The sequence below is a fragment of the Photinus pyralis genome, unplaced genomic scaffold, assembly GCF_008802855.1.
Source record: "Photinus pyralis isolate 1611_PpyrPB1 unplaced genomic scaffold, Ppyr1.3 Ppyr1.4_LG7, whole genome shotgun sequence".
Classification (NCBI taxonomy): domain Eukaryota; kingdom Metazoa; phylum Arthropoda; class Insecta; order Coleoptera; family Lampyridae; genus Photinus; species Photinus pyralis.
In genome coordinates, this window is record NW_022170738.1 from 22,902,292 (window position 1) to 22,924,361 (window position 22,070).

Here is a 22,070-nt window from a genome sequence, read left to right on the forward strand (position 1 = left end):
CTTTAATTATTGTTAGGTACATTAAACGTACAATTTGTGCTGTTGTTTCCTATAGCAAGACGCTCATAAAGTCATAAAGGAAGTGCAAAGCTAGTAAACTACATCAGACACATGCACATTTTTATGAAATTATTAATTTCAATTTTGACAAATAAACTGGTTACCTAGTGATGTACACCATACCACTTCGATCATTTCGATTTATTCTGCTCGTTAATTTCTTAGTGCATATTTATATTGGTTGCATAATTTTAATTTCGATCGCGCAAAAAATGTTATAAGCACGTCGAACGTTAAGGGTTACCGTTCTCAGACAATAATTGGAGTCGTCGCTTCGCTCCTCCTCCAAACAATTGTCTTCGAACGGTAAAAATCCCCTACCGTTCTCCATACTTAATATACTTTTTGAAAGAATTTGATTTGTTTTATAGCAGACATTCCATGGCATGACGGATATTGGCGTAGTTTTTGTATTATAAAATTCCATGGCATCACAGATTATTGAAAAAGATGGGGGTTTTATGTTTCCAATTTTCCGTCTTTATTATGCAAAAAATTGAAAACTAATACGTTTGATTTACGTAAAAAAATTTTTTCTACAAAAAACCTTAATACATTTTTGCTCTAAAATAATTTGGGGAGCCAATAATCGCATGTTATGAATTTTACATCCCTGATGCGTTCCGTAAGTCACCACCCTGTATAGTGACTTTACATCTTTCTTGATGGTGGAGACATCTACGTCTTGCAATTTAAACTATTGAAAACCATCACATTTCGTGCCATATAATTTGCGCTTCTGATAGTTATAAATTCAATGTTATTAGTCACTTTAAGTAGGTAGAACAATTATAAACGAATAAACAATGGTATAGCCCTAGGCCCATTTTCGGTGCCGCCACTGTGTAAGAATCTCGAATATGTGGCGTCTAGCGTGCCATCTAGCGAGCTTTGCAGAGAACTAGTGATACAATAACAACAGTCAAAGGGATAAGAAAGTTCACAAAAATTTGTTTAAACAAATAAGGAAAAATTGAACAAGTGATGTTGACAAGTGATAGTCCTCTCATAAAGTTGGCATCCACAAAGGCTTTAATTATTCATTTAAATCTCGATAATGTTCAATAGGCTTTCCAAAAGTAAGCAAATTAATAATTAATTAAATTATTTATTACTTAATTCATTCCTAGATGGACGGTTCCTTAAGGAAGACAGATGTTAGTTGTAACATTGTTAAACTTTTACAAGGTAGAGAGAAGAAAGCAGAAATCGGAAACATACTACAACAACATTCACAATTTACTGACGCACTGATTAAAAGACTCGGCTTAGAGCATGAATTAGAGGGACACCAAGGCTGCGTAAATTGTTTGCAGTGGTCCTCTGATGGAAGGTAATTTTACAGGTTTTACATGCGAGAGAGTGACATGCTTTTAATGCAGACGATTAGCATCTGGTTCTGATGATACTAACGTTATGATATGGGATCCATTTAGGCATCGTTTGTTAAAAACAGTACATACACCTCATATTGGAAATATATTTTCAGTTAAAGTGAGTATCGAGCAATCTTGGAAACCTGTATCAATTTTAGGCTGATAGTTTGTAGGCAGTGATGACTCTCTCATAGCGACTGGGGCAGGCGATTGCAGAGTTGTAGTGCAATCCGTAGAACAGGCGGTGCGACATCAAACACCTCATTTAGATTGTGGGTGCCATATGGGACGAGTTAAACGTTTGGCTACTTCTCCTGATGAACCTCTTTTATTTTGGTCAGCAAGTGAGGATGGTCTTGTTATGTATGTTCTTCTAATATCTATGTGTGCTATTTTTATTTAATTGTAGACAATACGATATGCGAGAACCTCACGAGTGTGCCTCAACAAAAAGCAAGGTTTTTGTTGACCTTAGTTATACTTCAGAAGTGAAGTGTATTGCTGTTAATCCTGTTAGATCTCATTTAATAGCGATAGGTGCCAACGACTGCTTTATTCGACTGTTTGATCGTAGAATGGTAAAAACCTCGACCTATAGGGTGGGTTACTTTCCAAACATTTTCCTCACATTAATTTATAACTTTTAGATTAATCATACAAATGATCTTCGGAAACGAACTCCACCAGAACCACAAGATCCTAGATGTGTGCAGTATTTTGCACCTGGACATTTGGCAAAAGATGCTCGTGGAGACATGACTTACAAACTGGCGGCCACTTATGTAACATTTGACTCGAGTGGTTCAGATATGTTGGTCAATATGGGTGGGGAACAAATTTATTTATTTGATATCAATAATCCGAGATATGTAAATGAACTGTGTGTACCTGAGAACGCTTCTAACACAAAAAATGTTAGACCATGTTGTAATATATACAGAAGTGTAAGTATTATTTATACTTAATTAACATAAAAGTCAGAACAGTTTGCTTTAATTGAAGGGATGTTTCAATTCATAAATGAGACATATTCTTTCATAGGTTTCCTCATGCGGGTCTCATTATAGTAAATAAAAAGATAAAAATGCAAACAAACAAAAAAAGTAGTCCTGAAAAGCAATAGGTGCACATTTTTAATCACCCATTAATATAAGGAGTTGTTAAAAAGAACATTACAACAAAAAGAAGTTTGTGCTGAAGTCCTGTAACAAAATCCGTCAAATGAAACGGAGATTTCAACCCGAGTTTCAACCGCTTAACTTAAAATAAGTGTTCACAAATGATCAAAATCCTATCTACAATAAAGAGTGTGAAGAAGGTTTCTTTTTATGATAAATATAAAACATACTGTGACTAACACAGATTTCAACCGCAAACCTGCGCATGCGCCATTCTGTCCAAAAGCTTTTCCGCTCCTTTTATGTCTAACAATACGTGTAGGTACCTACCAAATTTGGTTCTAATGGGTTCAGTTGTTTAGCCGGAAATGTGCGGAGAGTGCAGACAGACAGATAGATATCATTGTGGTGCTTAAAAACGTGTATTTCCGTCGAAAAAGTGGGGAGGGGGTGATTTTTTACCCCAATGCAATAAGTTTCTCCCTTACTGATTTGTGGGTGGTAAGAAGGTACGCTGGAAAGACGTTTTTGAGTCTACATAAAAATATACAAACAGTTTTGCACCAAAATCAAAAAATACGACAGATTAAAGTACAAGAAATTAAAACTCAATTATACAGGGTCCTGCAACAGTGCGTCGGTCTTTCCTAGCTCATACCTCATAAAAAAAATCCTTTTGTGCAAATGTCAACTATAGATTGTTGCCCATCTTTAGAAATTATTTTTGAATGTATAGGATGTCCCATTTTTACCGTATCAATAAGTAACTGAATTTTTAAATAGAACACCCTTGTATATTTTTACATGTTTCGATGTCATTTGTTAACCTCTACATTGAACGCTATTCATTTTTTCGTTTTTTGTCAATGTTGCCATCTTATTAATTTTTTTCCGAATAATTCTCCATAAACAATCCTCATTTTGATTCGTAGCCCACCTTGATTTTGAAGTTAAGTAATACATTTAATCAATAATGTTCATCTAACTATGGCACTTTGAAATTTGGAAATTTCACCATTTCATATGAACACCCTGTATCACTAAATCCAACTTTCTCATTATCAAGGTGTTGCCTTATACTCAGATTATTAATAAAATGTATTTCTTAACTTCAGAATTAAGGTAGCTACGATTCATCAAAGTGAGGCTTGTTTATAAGGAATTATTCGGACAAAAATTAATAAGATGGCAACACTGACAAACAACGAACAATGAATATCATTCAATGTAGAGGCATTGAATTTATGAATTTATAACTATAAATTCAATGGTAGAGGTTGACAAATAACATCAAAACATCTAAAAATATACAGGGTGTTCTATTTAAAAAATCAGTTATTTATTGATACCGTAAAAACGGGACCCATGTACATTCAAAAATAATTTCTGTAGATCCGCATCCATCTATAGTTGACATATGCATAAAAGGTTTTTTTATATTTTTTCATACTTGCTTCCATAGCTTCTTGCATTTGCCCCTATAGCAGCTGCTGGTGTTGTTGTAGTGCTACTGACACACTCCCCACCTCAGGTTGGTCAGGGTTACTAACCCTCACCTTTAGAGAGGATCCCCCCCTTCCCTCTGGCGAAGTGCCATATTTTTATGCAAAATTATTTTTAAATTGCACGGTTTTCGAGTTGTGCTATCAGCAACAGGATGGTTCAAATTCGTTGCTCACCATTGGGATCTCCGTAACCGTGAGAGATACAGTGTAGGGGGGAAGTTGCCCCTTTTTGTGACTAAAAAACGCATTTGAAATTTTTGAAAAATCTGAAAATAAGTGAGATATCAACAAAAAACTGAAAATGTCAAATTTCATTTTCATTTTTCCTAGCTTAAACGGTCGGAAAAGGATGGTTCCCTATAGCATCTTCTATGAGTATTTTTTTTCGGAGAATCTGAATTTATGATGAGTAAATGCTAAGTGCTATGTATCTCTTTTCGTAACTTCAATTTTTTTTTTTTAAATTTTCGCTTTATATTTTCACTTCTTAGTTCTTACGTATACTCAAAGTATTATTCACACATGATACTATTACGCAATTCTTCAGGATTAGAACTTAGATCAGTTTTAACTGTTTTCTAATCCTTTTTTTTTGCGTGATTCCCTCTATAACTTTGAATTTGTTATTTTTTACCAGCTTGCAAAAAAATAAAGCATTATTATTATTATTATTCTTTCCATAAGACGCTAGAAGCTAGGTGTGGAAGCTACAGGGTACTACTTTCATATTTCTTATGGGCGCCACATTACATGCCAAATGTCACATTCTCTACTTTTATATAAACTTATAAGAAAAAATTCAAAATCAAATGTTTTACATTCACTTCTCGACAAAACATCCACGGGTAACGAGATACCTCTGTACATGTCTTTTTTGATCTGAGATATGTTCTAAAACTAATCGGGCTAATTTTTGAAATGACACGTTACTATGTCAGATCAAAACGACCAAGCGCCATCCACGTTTTTTGGAAAAAGAGGTGGAGAATTTGGAAATAGGTTCCCTATATTCCTACAGATAAAAGTTTTTCTATAGGGAAATTTATGAATATGAGAATAAATTTGTGAAAGGATGGGAATACACTATTGAACTTTAAAAATAGTTCATATATACAATATTTGCCGACTAAGTAAAGTAATGCTATTGATATTTGGGCTACTACAATGAGGATAATCCTACCAATTTACTGATAGAGTACGAAAATTCGATCTATAGTTATTGACAATGTTTTACTGTACCTGCAATCTGTCATATACTCACTTTTACAATAAATAATTTTTTTTATTTTTAGAGAAGTAATGGAACCAAAATAACATCAAATAGAAAATTATTAAAATGTAATAAAAAAATTTCTTCCCAACCTTGTGCCTGTGACTTTATAGAAAGAGCAAGAACGTTATTTAATCGGAAATGGTAAGTTTAAATTAACTGAATTAACCAAAGACCTTTAATTTGATCAATAATTAATTAATTTACAATTTGTAAGTTGTTAAGTATTACACAGGGTGCAGCAGAACTTCAAAGATTCTCATGTTCTTCACTATTTTCGCAATCAATCATTTTTTTCAAAATTGAATTTCAAAGGTTTGAAAAATATGTAACATAATAATAATAATAATAAAAACATGGAATGGACCACTAAAAATCAAGATATAAACATGGAAAGGTTACATGAAACTCATTTTTGTATTAAATGTATATAATGCAGTGTAAGAATTTGGGAAACCAGCCAAAAGAGAAGTATTATTTATTTATTATTATCCCGCTCTTGTTTTCGGCCCTCAACAGCCATATATATATGTTCACATATTTTCCTCAATGATGGTAGGTACTTAAATTAAGCAATGACTGATACCGCAACGTAATATCTGGGATTGTTTTTTTTTAAATTTTGTTCTAACCATGATGTTTGGATGTAACCATTCCAATTCAGTAAATAATTCTTCTTGTAACTACCTGTTACACTCTGTGTGTACCTTCTTACTTATCAAAGAATTCTAAGCAACTAGTGGTCATTTGCACCATGTAGTTTATTAACAATCGTTGCTATCCGTTGCGCGTTATGCTTATTCAAAGTTCAGTTTAAATTTATCAATGCCAATGGCCATAGGCACCTCAAAAAATTACATTAAAGGCCATTTTTAGGACCGGGGATGTATATTCGGCAGCGAGAGACTATTTACATGTAATACGCAATTGGAATGATAATAAAGATGCCTATATAGGTTTAATACAATGTCTAATAGCATTAAACTGGAGTGACGAAGCATATCATTGGCTCGATTATTTTTCTTCGAATTTTGTGGATTATAATGACAGCGCTCAAATCAAGACACTGCACGATGATATAGCATCGTGTAAAACAAAAAAGGACGAAGAGATAAATTCGGAGAAAGCATTTAGTGATGAAGAAAAACAATTACGTTTAGAATCCAGAGATTATGAGACTCATTTTATTGGCCATTGCAATACGACAACTGATATCAAAGAAGCCAATTTTCTCGGTAGATACTATCTAAATGTGATGTATTTAAATGAAGCGTCTTTTAGGTGAGAATGCCAATTTTATATGTGCCGGTTCAGATGATGGGATCATATTTATATGGGATCGTAAGACGACTAATATTGCTACTGCTCTGTGGGGTGATGGATCGATTGTGAATTGTGTCCAACCACATCCTAGCGCTTGTTTGATCGCAACAAGCGGCATAGATCCTATGGTTAAGTTGTGGTCACCCACGGGGGAGGTAGTTAAATTCGGCATTTTAGTATAGTTGCTGTACTATTTGATTTCCAGGAGGGTGCTGAAAATAGCCGTGTGGTGGTCGATCCATGGGCGGCAATTGAAGCTAATCAACAACGTATGGTAATGGATCCCTTTGAAAATATGTTGGCAAATATGGGTTATAGAGTTAGTCCTTTAGAAGGACAAGACACACCGACATGCCGTACCAGTTAACCTTGTGTATTGCCTACATTTAGACTATGTTTTGCATTTATCATTGCATAATGATGATTTTGTGTGCATGATTTCTTATTTAAATTGTACTGTTTTTTACAGGAAATGGCTGAACACAGTTTCTTTTATAAAAGAAATTTGGTTTTATGTTATGTAATATCATAGAGTAAACAATGCTCTATGGTAATATATATTTATGGTATAGCGCTAATGGTATACAATGTTTTAATGACAGAACTGCAAATTGTACCATTCAAAATACTTTTTGTATATATATGTAGAGTAATTAGAAGAAATTGTATTTATTTATAAAAAGTGAATCTAATTTCTAAAATGAAGGAGGTGCTTTTAACTATTCATAATATGTACATTTTTAATAGGTAGTTAATAAATTTTACTAAATTGTGTACACTATTAATTGCTTGTGTTTTTTAAAGCTCTACACGAGCTAGTTTTTTTCATATCCACATCAAAGAGTAATTCTTTACAAACGCTTCTTCAATTTCCATATGAATTTGGTCGAACGTGTGCCATCTATTCTGTTTTACTTGAGGTAATACAGTGTTCATCAAAGTAGTCAAATATGTGTGATGCACGGGTCAGGGTGGAGGAATGGTTATTTACAACAAATAAAACAACTGAATTTTTCCACATTTAAATCTGTCCAGTAAAGTTTTTGGGTATATAATACCATAATACTTTATTCATAACTTACATGATCTACAAAAATTTTTATTTGTTACTCAGTTGTAAACGTTGATTAACAAGACAAAACGCAAACGGGTAAACGTCATGTTTAAACGCTACTGACTTGTAAAACTGACAGCAGACCTGTAAAACTGACAGCAGACCTGTAAAAATTTTACAAGTTAGTAATCTAGTAATTTCATTGGCCAGAATTAATGCGAAGTCTCTGTTACATGGATAACATGATATTTTAGACATTTCTTCAAGATTAATTTAAGAACTAATTATTTACGTTTACTATTGTTTACAAATGAGTAACAAATAAAATATTATACGTTATACGCCAGGTAATAGTTTTTACTGGCTCTAGGAGATGACAAGCTCGCCTAACGGCTCGCTAGTCAACTTCTCCTATCGCCAGTAAAAACTCACTTACCTGGCTAATAATGTAAAATACTATAGAGGAAATGTGATCTAAAAAACAGTTGTGATTTTATATCATGCTTCCTTTAACTCCCATGTACTTTTTGGCCTGTCGTGTCGTACAAATACAATCTTCAAAATTTAATGCCGTACTGTATGCATCACTATAGAAACAGGTTACAAAGATGTTATATTTTTGGATTTTATGAAATTGTTAATAATTCCAGGTTGGTATATCGGTTCGAAAAAAATGCGTATCTATCTAATCTTTACAATTAATCCACCTGAAGATTGTCGATCCTTGCTCCTAGCCAAGGACTGTTGGTTTTGACTTTTGGAAGCCACAAGTAATCAGATGGAGAAAACGGAAACTCCAGAGAAGAGAGGCGGCCGGTCACTGGCGAATAATCTAAAACAGAATTACGGCACACGGAAACGTAACGATTTCCGAAGGCGGGAACAGAAGCACAAAATGACTAATGGAAAACAAAAGGAAGGAAAGCACCCCTTTACAATTAACGAAATGAGAATATCAAGCGCTTATCTGGACATTAAACAGGAACAAATCCTAAATCATGCTGTTCAACCTTATATAGAATTTCCAAAATGCGGAAATGTAATGTCAAAATTTCCAGTCGGCCGGCGTACTTGATGTAATAACGTTCAAAAAGTAAAACTTTAATTAATTTCTTGACTTCCGGTCATCATAAAATTCTAATACTTGTCTTCAAATTCGCGTTTCATTTGACACCAAACACAACCTAATCATACAAAATTTGCTGCAACATCTAATTAGCGACAGTTAATAATGCTTATATCTGCTTTACAGAGTTAAAATGCCTAAATACGGTAACCTCTAATTGACACGTACCCATTGTGACCGCAAAAGATCTGGGATAACAAAGAAGCTGCACGGCCTCGTAGTTTTAATGCTCATTTTCGCTTAACATAGGGAAACGAAAATTGGTAAATAACTCACGAAGTGAACTGAAATCATACAATATGAATATTCTCTCGTCTTCCAAATGACGAAAGCTTTCAAAGGCTGCGAGAGTAATTAAAATATCTAGGGGAACAATTAGAAAATTGAATAATTTGATATGGCGCCTCGGTTTCCTTGTTGGCAGCTAACATGATGCTTCAAATTATAGTTATTTATTATATAAGACGATAAAGGGATATTTTCACGATTGAGTGAATTAATTTTCACGAGATGGTTAGTTTCCTTTTATCGTCTTGTATAATATAAAACTTTATTTTATAGCAGAATGCAGATGCCATATAAACATATATATAAGAGAAGAAAGCTGACAAGTGACAATTCTGGTCTTCAGCATCTGCGCAGAAGGGTCGAAATCGAAAACGTAGCACAATATTGATGTATACAGAGCGTATCGTAATTTCTGTTTCAAATGAAAAGGTGTGTTAGGCAACTGTAGGGGGAGATTATCACAAAATGAATCGGAAAGTCTAAAGAAAGGGAAGAGTTGTTAAATAGTCGTAGCAGCGTTAAACGGGCTTGGGGGTTGTAATGTTAATGTGGAAGAAAGTTTAGATGGTGTTCAGAGATTTTAAATTCCTTATAAAAGTGAATGTGCCTGAAGGTAAAGAAATGAATTCCAAGCAACATCGATGGACGTTTCTGTTCTTGTGGGCGTGTTAAAACAAATCACAGTTATGACCGGATGTTAGGATTATTTAAGGAAATTAGAATTTTCTTTTAAATTTAATTTGTTTTAATCGACTGCCTCTTTCTTACAGCATTATTGATTGTTATTTGTCGAATAAATTTGTGTCGTATGTAAATGATCAGCTGTATGTTTAATAGAGCCCAAATTACGACCCAGGATATAAGGGTTTTTCTATTTGTAGCCAGGATTATGTTAGGTGTTAACATTTGTTAAAGAAATTTTATGGTCAACACTTCCCATAAAAAAATGTTTGGTAAAGTTTTTTGAGCCAGCTGGACAGGTGTTTAGGAGGGTGTTTATGTGGGTGGTTTAGTGACCGTTTGCCATTGCACATAGCAATATGATGCGTTTTTTAGAAGACTGTGCATATTTGCGCAAAATACGCATAAACCAAAACACTCAGTTTGCCAAAACTGCGACTGCACTGGACGAAACTGTTCTGGGTAAAGGTGTAACATCCATATGACTTGTGGTGCAAGCGCTCCTGAATTCGATTTTTGTAAAAAATAATTTATTATATTGGTAGATATAAAATGTACATTGTTATAATAAATAAAATACTGTTAACCCTTATCCTCGTTGAATACTGAAGGCTTGAGATTCTATAACATTTTAAAAGTATTAAAGTCAATGTTTTAAATTATGTTAAAATATAAATTTTATACATTTAACAACAATAAAAGTAACAATAAAAATTCGCATTAGCGTATTACATTGATAGGTATAGTGGAATTACGAGCTCCTACACGTATCATTAGAGTTTCACCAAGAGTCATGGATGTTTCGTGCCACACACATTTTCCAATAATTGGCACTTCCTCCAAGGGGGCCCTAAACACGACCAGCATAGTCAAACACAACCCATCCTTATTGTTTATACAATTGTGTTCAACCTAAACCATGATTAGAATATTGGTCGTAATAGTGAAACAGCGACTTACCGATAGAACTCCATGTGGCCTGTGAGGTGCCACTTCAGCGCCGAATAATTCGACCATAAATCTTCTAAGAGTAGAGTGCAGTGATTTGGCTGGATGGATTTCACATACGGGAAGGTGGAATGCGGTTCGTTCACTTATAAGCACATGGACCCGATTTGTTGAACGTTTTTTTATTAAAATGACCAACCGTAACAGTAGAGAACTGTGCTCCTTTGGAGCAGGTAAAATTTCTTGGTGCCATGTTTTATCGTTCATTTTCTGAGCCTTTACGTACGTCCTACAAGTACAATGTTTTAGTTGACAATAACATTTCCCATGATGAGAAGGTTCCTTTGTCCAAATGGGGTAAAATTAAGATGCAATTTATTGCATCAATATTTCCCATTCTACACAATCTGAAGAGTTGCATTATGCTAAAAGTAAAAGAGGCATCACCAACGCTCCAGTCCATTCATCCCTCAGCAGGACTCGTGCGTTTTTGGCCAAACACTCGATCACTGTTCACATCCACCCTATTAACCTGACCTTGCTCCTTTTTATTGTTCTCCAAACTCAAAAGACCTTTGAAAGGAAGAAGATTTGCAACGATTCTCCAGATTATGACAAATGCGGTGAAGGAGTTAAATGACATCACAAAAGTAGCGTTCCAGGCCAGGTTTCAGGACTGTTCTTAGAAGTGGAAACACCGTTTTAATAAGTCCACTCAGAAATAAAACAAAAAGAAAAGAGAACAAGTATAAATTGTGCACAACTCTTGTCCAGATCAAGCGCATTTTTTTTAACCGAAATAGCTTTTGTTTTGACATCACCAATGGATATATTTCTTGCAGACGTCTCAATCGCCCTTTGTGAATACCCTCTTCCGCAAATCCGTTCTTGAGGTATAAGGGAATATACCCGATCAGGTCGAGGAGGAGAGCTATGGTTGGTAGAAATTAATTCCTTTCGTTGCGACCTTTCATTAGAGTACCATGAAGGATAAAACTAGTTCCACCCCCCTCCCCCTCCACCCCGTATAAGAGGACAGAAAGAAGGGCAGTAGTTGGTAGAAAACGGTTCCTTTCGTTGAGACCTTTAATTAGAATACAATGAGATAAAATTAATCCCCCTCCCCTCATCCCCGTCGCTAACTGATCTCAAAAGTCCACGGTTAAGTTATAGTCTGTACAAACCAATTTACTTCGATGAGACCTTTCATTAGAATAGCATGAAGGACAGAACATTTTTTAACTCTTAAAAATGTGCTAAAAAATAAAAGTGTGTGCATCGGACCTAGACATGTACCTTGTACATAAAGCTAATTTTGTTTTATGACGTCAGTCTACGTATTTTTTTAACAGGCCTCGTATGTTACATAGTTTCTTGTGTTTACCTGAGCCCTACAAATTAAATGTATCTTCCAAAAGAGTCGCTCGAATGTGAAAATTAAACCATATGAGTGTAGAAAATAAAAAGCTCTTTCCCATGTGTCATTTGACCCAACGTTCAATTTAAAATTATTGACGGGGTGGCAACCCTGCTTAGGGGGTAGACGCCACAGGTAAATTTTTAAGTAAAATGTGTCCACTTTCCAACCAAAATGGACCGGTTTTTGCGTTTTTTTCCAAAAACTATTTCCATAAGAGATATTCAGTCTGTTTCGTTTTCGTTGTGCCTGTACTTATTAGTCAATCAACGATTTTAATGCGATAATTCTTTCCATTCAGATGCTTTTTAATAATGTCAAGCCGTCTCATGAATTACTTCGGAAGATTCTGCTTCTGAATACAATAAAACATGCATTACTTTTACATGCAACAACCATTTATCTATGCCATATCTCTAGTGGTGTCAAGCGAATCTTTTCAAGATGGGGGAGGCGAGTAAACACACGTTTTACCCTACAAGGCATACTTATATGAAAGGTATCACGAAAGGGAATTAGTTGGCTACATCACTCTTTCTCGAGATTAACAATAGGTGGTTTAGTGTGGGGAGGGGGGGAGAAGAATTGCCTAGATAAGATTTATTGGTGAGGCCAAAACGAATATCTTGAAAACGAAATGTCGGAAGAAGAAGCTCATAAAGGGTAAGTACGTTGACTGTCTATACAACTTTCAGTGCAAATCTTTGCAGAACAGAGTGTTTGAGGAGGGTCTCAAAAAGCGATTTGAACGTCTGCATGAGACGCTAGGAAGCTAAAAACTGTCTGATAATTTTGTAATTTCATGGAGAGCAACTCCAAAGCGATTTTGTTAAAATTACAACCATTTTTATTGTCCCGCCAAAAATTACAGGTGGGTTTTTTTATTACGTAAGCTTGGCATCGTTATTTTCATGTTAAGAGATCGCTCATAAAATATTTTTGTTGAGAACAGAATTTTTTTTTGCATAATCATGTAGCAATGTGTATTCTGAAGGTAGGTATTTTAAAAATTTAGACACAATCAGAAGACATAAATACTAACTAAAAAAACTAGACCCGTCCTTTATGGGTTATGGCTAATGATAAAACATTAGCTGATACAATAACGGAACTTTTTGTCCTTGGTGTTCCATACACATTGTACACTGTATAGGAATACCTTCTGCAGAGGCACCTCTAAAAAGCATTATACGGGTCACTCTGTAATTGGGCGCGAGCCTGTTGAGGGCTCAGAACAAGAGAGGGATAAATGATAATAAATAAATAAACAACATTTAAGTTGTTGTGTGAATTGTTGTGGAAGTGTGAATGATTTGAAATTGGGGCAAAGAGAAATCAAAAATAAATTCAATGAAACACAAAAGATGTACATATGTGAAATTTTATCAACTTGCAACAATCGATATGAGATACAAAACAAAAAAGGCGATCTTTACATGACTGATATTTACTGTTTTTAAAGTATTTCCTTTGTACCTTGTCCTATTTTGCACTAAAGATAAGCAATACAAAGAATGTAAATTTTACTTTCAACAGACACAGTGATACACTTTGACTAAAAGATGACCCTTGTGCTGTAATTTTGTACAAAACTATTTAAAGGCCTAAACTCATACACAAAGCTGTGCTGAGTGATGGGTGGAACAAGACTAGTTGGTAAAAATTCTTTATGCAACGTATGCATAAATGATGCGCGAGTGTTTTCAATTGTTTAATCATTTTAGATAGATGACGATTGGAATAATGTGTTTCCATACAGGGATGATTACAAAATGGTAATACAACAGAGAGAACTAGCCAGAGTACCCTTTCACCACCAATCACCTCAAGTAAGTGCGCCTGTCATATCTGTAGCAAAAGTTGTAATCCTAATGTATCTCAGATGATGTATCGTAAAACTATCATCAATTACCTCAAAAGTTATTCTAACGATAAGAGCTTGAGTTACTCGTGCCTACACCTAGCTGTATACATGCTGGACGTTTTCATGGATAATCACACCATATTACCAGAACGTTTACATCTGGTAGCTAACGTGTGTCTATGGATATCAGGTACATCCTATAATTAAGTCAAAGTATTTACAATGGATTTTAGCTAAATTTGAAGAGGTAACTGTTAATATACCAAAGCTTGCAGAATTGAATTTTGCTGTTAATAATCGATACTCATTAAATGACTACAAAGAAGTGGAAATTATAATTTTGAAATATTTCCATTGGTACCTCATGATACCAACAGCCGCACATTACACGCATTACTACATGCAAGTTGCTTTAAGCTCCGAAGATTACTACAACACGGATTTCAGAACGTTAATAGATCATTTGCAGGTGTATATCGAAATATATTTAGACAAAGTGATTGAAGGTAGCTATATGTTAATTTCTGTCTGCATTTTAACTTTCATATTGTAAGACTTTAGATGAGTTTAGCGCTTTCTTAACATTTAAAAAGACCCAATAATATCTACTTAACGATCGAATGTTTTAAATTTTTGAAAAAATGGAAGTTTTTCTTCAACGGAGACTATTTTTAGTAAACAAAATAATCAACATGTTCTCATGCCTTTCATTGCCCGCTTATAGACTCAAAAATCAAACCAAAGAGAAGGTTGCAGTTACTTTGGCATTTAAAAAATGCACCATTAAAACGTTGACCTTATTAGGATGCTGAGCAATAGCTCAGGTTCTTTGTGTTTGTGTGTTCGTCTGTCCTTTAACGCGATAACTACGGACCGAAAGCAAATTTTCGACTTCTGTTTTTGGCAACAAACAGCTGTGGACTAGAGCTCAGACGAGTTCATTAATTAAGTTTGCGGAAAAAACAAATTTTAATTAATGTACAGGGTGGCTAAAATTCGCGACTCACCGCATTGCAATCTCCATAATGGAGATACAGTGTAGATTGATTGCGATAAAGGTGCCCTTTTTTGTGGCTAAAAAAACGTATTTGATATTTTTGAATAATCTTTGAAAGTAACTGAGATATCATTCAAAAACTGAAAATTTCAAATTTCGTTATAATTTTCCCATGCTTAAATCATTGTAATGTTGATAGAATCGGCGGTATGAATATACAATTTTTGTGGGTGATATTATAAATAAAGACGAATTGAATACACTGAACAGTATTTTCCTATCACTTCCGGTTTGGCTGGAAGTCGAATTAAATTTAGAAATTTAAATATCACACCCTATATGTTTTTACATTTATTAATTCTACAGACAATTTTCGACTGACACGTGATTCTCAGTAATGTAACTATCTGAGGTCGGTCAAGTTTTTTAATCTAGGTGGCAATGAATAGACCAAAATTGATCTCCAATGACATTACTTGAAAAACCCATTTACCCAATAACAAAAATTTAAATAATTAAATTATTAAAATTAGTTTTGTACCTATTATTTGATAATTTACGGTTGAATAAAAAGTACATAATTTCTCATTTTCTGCGTATCGATTAACGATTATTTCTTTAACCAATCTCATATAAATTATAGAAATGTCTGTAATGTAAAAATATACAGGGGCATTATTTAAATTATGAAATGAAAAGTATGGTCACTGTTCCAGGTTATTTAGAGTTTTCATTCATAATATCACCCAGCAACGTATTAAACCCATATCGCCAATTGTACCAAAGTTATAGGGGTGTGTAGTATTATTAACTATGTTTAAGTAATGTTTTAGACATACACTTCATGCAAGTTTACAAACCATCGCGATTAGCAGCGGCCATTATATCCGCGGCACGAACGCAAATTGGACTATGTGATTGGACAAGTACTTTAGAAAAGTTCACGGAATATTCCAAACAACAAATTTATGATCCACTACAAGCGTTATTGCAGTAAGTTTTTAGTGTGCGTTTTTACTTAACGATATTGATTTTTAGACCAACTTATGTAATCTGTTCCAACTGTCAACGACGATTTGATTAGATTGATGAATAACAGTGCTTAAAAAACCACACTATGTAAAGATCACCATGTATCAATAATAATGCAGTATTGGCCAGATACTTTTATGAAGTACTACGTTAGTAAACCATAGCCCAGACTGAAAGCGTTTCCCTTTGGCTAACCAATCCATTTTTTCCCAAGTAGCTACAAGTTGTTCAAAATTTCTGGAACCATTTCGGAGAAAGTTTACCACTGGGTTCCTAAAAGGTTTCTCAAGTTCTTGACGATTTTTACGTATCTTATTCTAAAAATTTTAATATAGCAACATTAGATAGGTATATCTCACATTAGTAGGTAGTTTGTGAGAAAAGTGCCGCCATTATGAAAATATATGCGTTCAATCTGAAAATTAGTCTTACTTTTATATGTAAAGTTTAATCAAAATAACTTGAACGGTTTCGAAAAACTGAGCTCCTCATGAAAGACCCTGCATTTAATTGAATAATTACAGTTGAGTAATTTTGTCTATACTTCATGCTGAAAATGTTCAAGGAGATTTTGAACATTTTTTCGGCAAAGGTTTCTAGAAAATAGAAGAAGCTCTAAAAAAATTATTGATAGGAAACCAAAAATTTATAAAAGAACCTCATCGAAAATTTCAATCAACATTTTTGAAGAATGTTAAGATATTACTAGCAGATCCGAACTTCATACCGCTTATCCGTTAATCTCTCGGATGGGATATAAGTTCAGTTTCGGCGACTGCGCTGCCTCACCTCGCCCAAACTTCCCTATCCCGGATTTGACATAAGTTCAGTTTCAGTTCATCCAACTGGTTTGAAGCTGCCAGGCGGCATGCGCCTAAATCAAAATCACTCTTTTTCTGTTGTGAAAATTTATTTATGTAGATAAGTTTTATATTTACTTCTTATTGTAACATTTTACAAGAAGATATGACGAATTATATGAGATTCAAAACTAATGGGGGGAATAATAAAAATGAACCCAGATTCATTTTTCGCATATTTTTGACTGTCAGCATAGCAGAGTCGAATCAGCGGACTTTAAAAAACCAAACATAAAAATAAAGGACTTTGAAAGACCTTTCAAAGAAACTATTACTCGATACCACTTGTCTTTAAAATTTTTAAGGCAATGACCCTGGGGGGCAGAGTGTGGAAGGGGGTGAAGTAGTTTTTTTAATGGGTCTCGGCGTTTTTTCCTTTAATCAGTGGTTTTCGATAAATCGGTGGTGGGAAGTTTTCAAATGGACACCCTGTATATCGTGCGTTAAAGCTGTATTACAATTTGAGATAAATTGTATGTAATCAGCATTTAAGCAATGCATTCTAAGTAAGTTCTTAGAGTATTAGAATTATAACTCTTGGTGTACAAAGCATATTGAAATGGTTCTCTCATGTTCAATAATGCTGATACCATGCATACTGCCAACATGTCACTAGCTATAGGTACAGACTGATATTTTATGATTCATAGAATTGATGGTAAGTACAGCCCGATGCATTTATAAGACTTATATAGGTAGTTTCTGACACAGTAGGTAGATAAACTGAAATACTAGATTCACCAAATAGCAAGTGCTGCCACAGTGTTTAAGTTTGAATGAAGACTCAATCACCCACCCTCACTAACCAACCTATAAGTGGGTGGTGCTTACCTTGCCCTTTCAACGATAGGTACAATATCCTTCCCCCGTAATGTTAACTCATTTAAGTCGTAAACCCATTTTGCTTGTAAGGATTCGGAATCTGCTTGTGAAGGTGTTTTAAGAGTGCCACCGATGACCTTACCGGTCACAACAAACCGAATCCAAGTGCCACCGGCACACTCTATTGTCAATAACGTAGTGCATTGCATTACAAGCCCAGTTTCTTCTAAAACTTCTCGAGCGGCAGCTTCGCTTATATTTTCATTCTTTTCCACACGTCCTGCTGGCAAGTACCTACAATACACAATAAGCTTAAGAAGAATTTACTCATCCTCACCATTTTCCTGCACATGACTGTTTTGCTTCCTGCATCATTAATACCTCATTTTTCTCATTTAGTAGAACAGCAGCGACAATGTATGTAACTGTTTCTCCTAAGACAGGTTGAGAGATTTGTGCCACATTTGGCGCTATCCCCTGTGATTCCAATGCAGTAATTTGTTCATCGATCGAGAAGTCACATATAGTTGACTGTTCATCCTCCAAAGCGCGCCCTTTTAAAATTTTGTCCAGCCAAATTTCAATTATGTTGCCAGCCATTTTTAGGTTAACTACTTATAATTATTAATATTTTAATACACTGTAAAAATTTTATTATCTATAATACATTAGTTAATGGACTAATATTTTTCACACTTTGTCAAATTTACATTTGTACACTTATGTCACGCTACCTGCTTATTAATAATTTGCATTTCACTGGAGGCATTATTACGGAATATTAAAGGTATGCCAAGAATGACACACAACGTGTAACGATTACATTAATGCATTCACCTGTGTACCTTTTATGGACGACTGGAACTATTAATGGCTAGGCGATTGTATGTCTTATGTCCGGATACATTAGAAAGTTAGTAGTAAAATTAGGGCACTACGCTAATTTAAAATTCAGAAATTTGTTCCTCGTATTAATTCGTATTACAATGCCGTTCTTGTTCTACTTTGAATTTTTTATGATTTTAGTCACCAAGTATGTTACGTATTGGTGAGAGCCTCGAGGAAGCTTATTATAACCACAACTAAACATTCAAAATACGCGCCCAGCTCATTCAAAACCGCCTGGGTCAGTGGCGGACGGTAAATTTTTTTGACACTACGGAACACGCAGTTAATACTTATTACTACAGTGCCACCATGCTCAGAAAAGCCCCGGAAAATATGCGAACTAATTTTGAAATAATTCAGGCTGGCCAATAGAAAGTCTGCAAAACGACGCGATACATTCCACGCCATAATTATTAATTATTCCGTTTTGACAGTTGACGCTTCACGTTATTTTAGTTTAACTTTGCTTCTTGTATTTGCTTTATTTTACGTTTTCCGTCTCCGGTTTTATACCAACTCGTCTTTTTCAAGACGCATATAGCTTGGATCTACGATCTGATAAGGTATTTAATTCCCTTAGTGTTTTTAAATTTTGCATCAGAATGTACGGTCTAAACTTCTAGCGCCCTCGGACACGCCCTGTCAGGGACTTTCTGATCTTGGTGCCACTGTACATACGATTTTGTATGCAATATAGGTACTTAGGGGCCTATTCTATAACGCGTAACGATGTCGTTACACAGCGATTATCGTTCGGCAACCACTTGCTCTATTCTATCCACTAAAATGGGTCGTTTCGTAACGACAATATAGCGGCAAATTTGTGGATATTTTACGACAAGCCCTAGTCCCTCGTTAAGTCGGTATAAACATCAGTAACCTCATTTTTATTGAAACATGACACCCTGAGGTCCATTGCTTATTATACTGTCAATTAACAATCTAGCTTACCATATAATACCTACATGTTTACCTATAAAATAAAAATACCCTCTCATACAGTTCTAATCGGTCCACCGGATGCATTTTAGTGCCGGTACTAATTTTGCTCAGATATTATATGAGGTTTATTAGCGTCGAATTTGTTCTCCCTAAAGGCCTATGATTTGAGTTGATCAACGTACAGCATATTCTCTATTAAAATGGATTTGGAGTTTCAATAACCACGCTGGACTTGTCTAATTTTTAATGGATTATTATATTAATTAAAGCTCACAATACATTGGTAGGTGTATTTTACAACTAGACAATCCATTGCACGTTCTAACCTTTTTAGGACAATTTTTCGAAAGAAAAAATTCCCCTTATGTAATGGTTTTGTCTGTCTGTCCATCTGTTTCTCGTCTAACTCGAGAACGAAAAGAGATAGCGATGTCAAACCTTCGCCAATCTATTTCTACGAGATCAAGGATCAGTGCTATTGAATATGCAGGATTAAAAGTCTGGTTTCCGAATACGAGCTGAGTGGTAATTAATTCCCCTACTGAAAATCGTGTGCGAACCTTCGTATCCTGTTTTTCTGTGTAGGTAGCACACGTCACGTTGGGATGATGTTATTTGTTATTTACAGTGTATTTTTCCCGGAACATAGTTGTAATGTCAACAAATTGTGTTTATTCGACCTACTATTATAACGTGAACCAACCTTCAATTATTTGTAGGTTATGTGCATATTTTACTAATTTGATCTATTCAAAACATATTGACAATAAGTCCCGAACTCTTCTAAAACTGTTCTTACTTTTATACCAATTTACAATTAGAACCTTCATCTCCAAAGTAAGCATTTTGTTTAAATTAAATTGGACGGCGGTCGGCGGTATTTTTAAAAATGTGACAGTTGTCAATTTTATCTACTACTCATTTGAACTACTCAATAGATAAACAATCGAACATAGGAAAATGAAATTGGATATAAATTCCTATGTTTCCATTAAAAAAAAATCACTGTAGGTATACAGGGTGGTGCCTAGCGCGACGCAGCATAGGGATTTCAATGGTAATTTCTTTGTCAATTACTAGCTCCTATAATTATTTTAGAGCAAAAGTCGAAACACGTTTTTTTAGAGAAAAAATGCTGCATCTGTTCATACTTGTATAGTTATAATTTTAAAACTGTAGGGACAGAGAAGCGTGACCCCACGGGGTCATTGGGACGGGTCACGGACAGACGGACACCATCGACTCCCCTATAAAGCTTGCATCCCTTTGCTCTGCCGCTTAATAATCGTAAAAGGCAAACGTTTCATTAAACGCGATCGCTGTTTTTTAAATAATTCCAAGGCATATATGATTCATTGAAAAATGAACCTTATTATTTTGTCGATATCTTCGGTTTTGAAAAACGGAAAATTACCTATAAGTAACTAGTGGTCTTGTCCTGTCTCAGCTATGAATATTCAATTCGAACTGGAAATAACAACAAACAAAAATATTTCATAGTGCTTATTGTAATGCTTTCTGATAAACAACATTGTTAGTTTTGTTTTCTGGCGTTTGAATGAAGTTGAAAGTTTTCCAAAATGGAACAGGCGACATACAATTGGCCATGTGCGAAACATGGATTTTTCAGATTGATTTCACAAACACTCCACTGCCCCTGCCCTTTCTATTTAATTTTCGACATTTCCAAATGCAAGCCGAACTGGAAATTGTAAGTCGAATCTCATATCGTTCCATACATATGTATGTATCGTTCACTCGTTCGGAATCATACGGATGCGCGGAATCAAAACGTCTTCGCCTTTGTACTCGTACTTCCCTTTTGAAATTATGACTTCGATCATGGTTATTAATTTCAGTACCCCATGGGTGTCATTACTATAAGACGTGGCTGGTTTATTTTCCGCAACATATGATGATCACCATTTTATCCAATAGCGCCTCACCGATTTGTTGTCCGCAACCAACATTGCATTTTGGCACACGTGAAGTGATAGATATTTATAAACCGGTGCGGATGGGGATATACAAAATGTGATGTGAATGATTTCTTTTCGGCAGTGATATATAATGTGAACTGTGTGATATATTTTAATACTTTAGTGACTTTTATATTATATATTGCTTTCATTTTTGCATATCCCCATTGTTTTTATAAATATATTTATGGCACAAACGGCGCCTCATAAATTTACCTGCACAACCATTGTATAATCAAAGAGTAACCATAATACTCTTTGGTATAATGTATAAAATAAACCAGTAACTAATTTACTTAGGTCATTAGTCAATACCTATAATGCATATAATTAAACAATTAGAAAACGCCAATATAATTTCAATCATTGTAACCACAGCTATATTCCTCAATAATTTCACTTTTCTCCGTTTTTCATAAGCCGTATATATTTTAAAGACAGTAATAAATTACCCCATGAAATGTTTTGCCCTATCTGGAATATAACGCGGCATGTAAGCGAATAAGTACCTATAGATATC

General features: G+C 34.8%; 3 protein-coding genes across 7 annotated transcripts; 2 read left to right on the top strand and 1 right to left on the bottom strand.

Moving 5' to 3' along the window:
• The first annotated feature begins 944 nt into the window (after positions 1-944).
• On the top strand, positions 945-7,381 carry LOC116176689 (WD and tetratricopeptide repeats protein 1-like). Of its 2 annotated transcripts, none has more exons than XM_031495421.1 (10): positions 945-1,139; positions 1,191-1,393; positions 1,443-1,554; positions 1,603-1,799; positions 1,846-2,035; positions 2,084-2,380; positions 5,352-5,473; positions 6,206-6,564; positions 6,611-6,810; positions 6,858-7,381. In XM_031495421.1, exons 2-10 carry the CDS (start codon positions 1,191-1,193, stop codon positions 7,017-7,019), a joined length of 1,842 nt encoding a protein of 613 aa, XP_031351281.1. In that variant the 5' UTR covers positions 945-1,139; the 3' UTR covers positions 7,020-7,381. The 2 variants fall into 2 exon arrangements, with proteins under 2 accessions (XP_031351281.1, XP_031351282.1); XM_031495422.1 differs by having other exon boundaries at positions 6,611-6,807; positions 6,858-7,380.
• A 2,928-nt stretch (positions 7,382-10,309) lies between these two features.
• On the bottom strand, positions 10,310-18,888 carry LOC116176451 (8-oxo-dGDP phosphatase NUDT18-like). Of its 2 annotated transcripts, XM_031495033.1 has the most exons (5): positions 18,452-18,888; positions 18,079-18,399; positions 17,751-18,035; positions 10,762-11,038; positions 10,310-10,713 (listed from the first exon to the last, which is right to left on the bottom strand). In XM_031495033.1, exons 2-5 carry the CDS (start codon positions 18,339-18,341, stop codon positions 10,522-10,524), a joined length of 1,017 nt encoding a protein of 338 aa, XP_031350893.1. In that variant the 5' UTR covers positions 18,342-18,399; positions 18,452-18,888; the 3' UTR covers positions 10,310-10,521. The 2 variants fall into 2 exon arrangements, with proteins under 2 accessions (XP_031350893.1, XP_031350892.1); XM_031495032.1 differs by having other exon boundaries at positions 18,079-18,888.
• LOC116176452 (cyclin-J-like) lies at positions 13,468-16,550 on the top strand. 3 transcript variants are annotated; one of them, XM_031495034.1, is made up of 6 exons: positions 13,468-13,842; positions 13,891-13,995; positions 14,049-14,220; positions 14,264-14,536; positions 15,861-16,020; positions 16,066-16,550. In XM_031495034.1, exons 1-6 carry the CDS (start codon positions 13,801-13,803, stop codon positions 16,109-16,111), a joined length of 798 nt encoding a protein of 265 aa, XP_031350894.1. In that variant the 5' UTR covers positions 13,468-13,800; the 3' UTR covers positions 16,112-16,550. The 3 variants fall into 3 exon arrangements, with proteins under 3 accessions (XP_031350894.1, XP_031350895.1, XP_031350896.1); XM_031495035.1 differs by having other exon boundaries at positions 13,468-13,822; XM_031495036.1 differs by lacking the exon at positions 14,264-14,536.
• Positions 18,889-22,070: the final 3,182 nt, after the last annotated feature.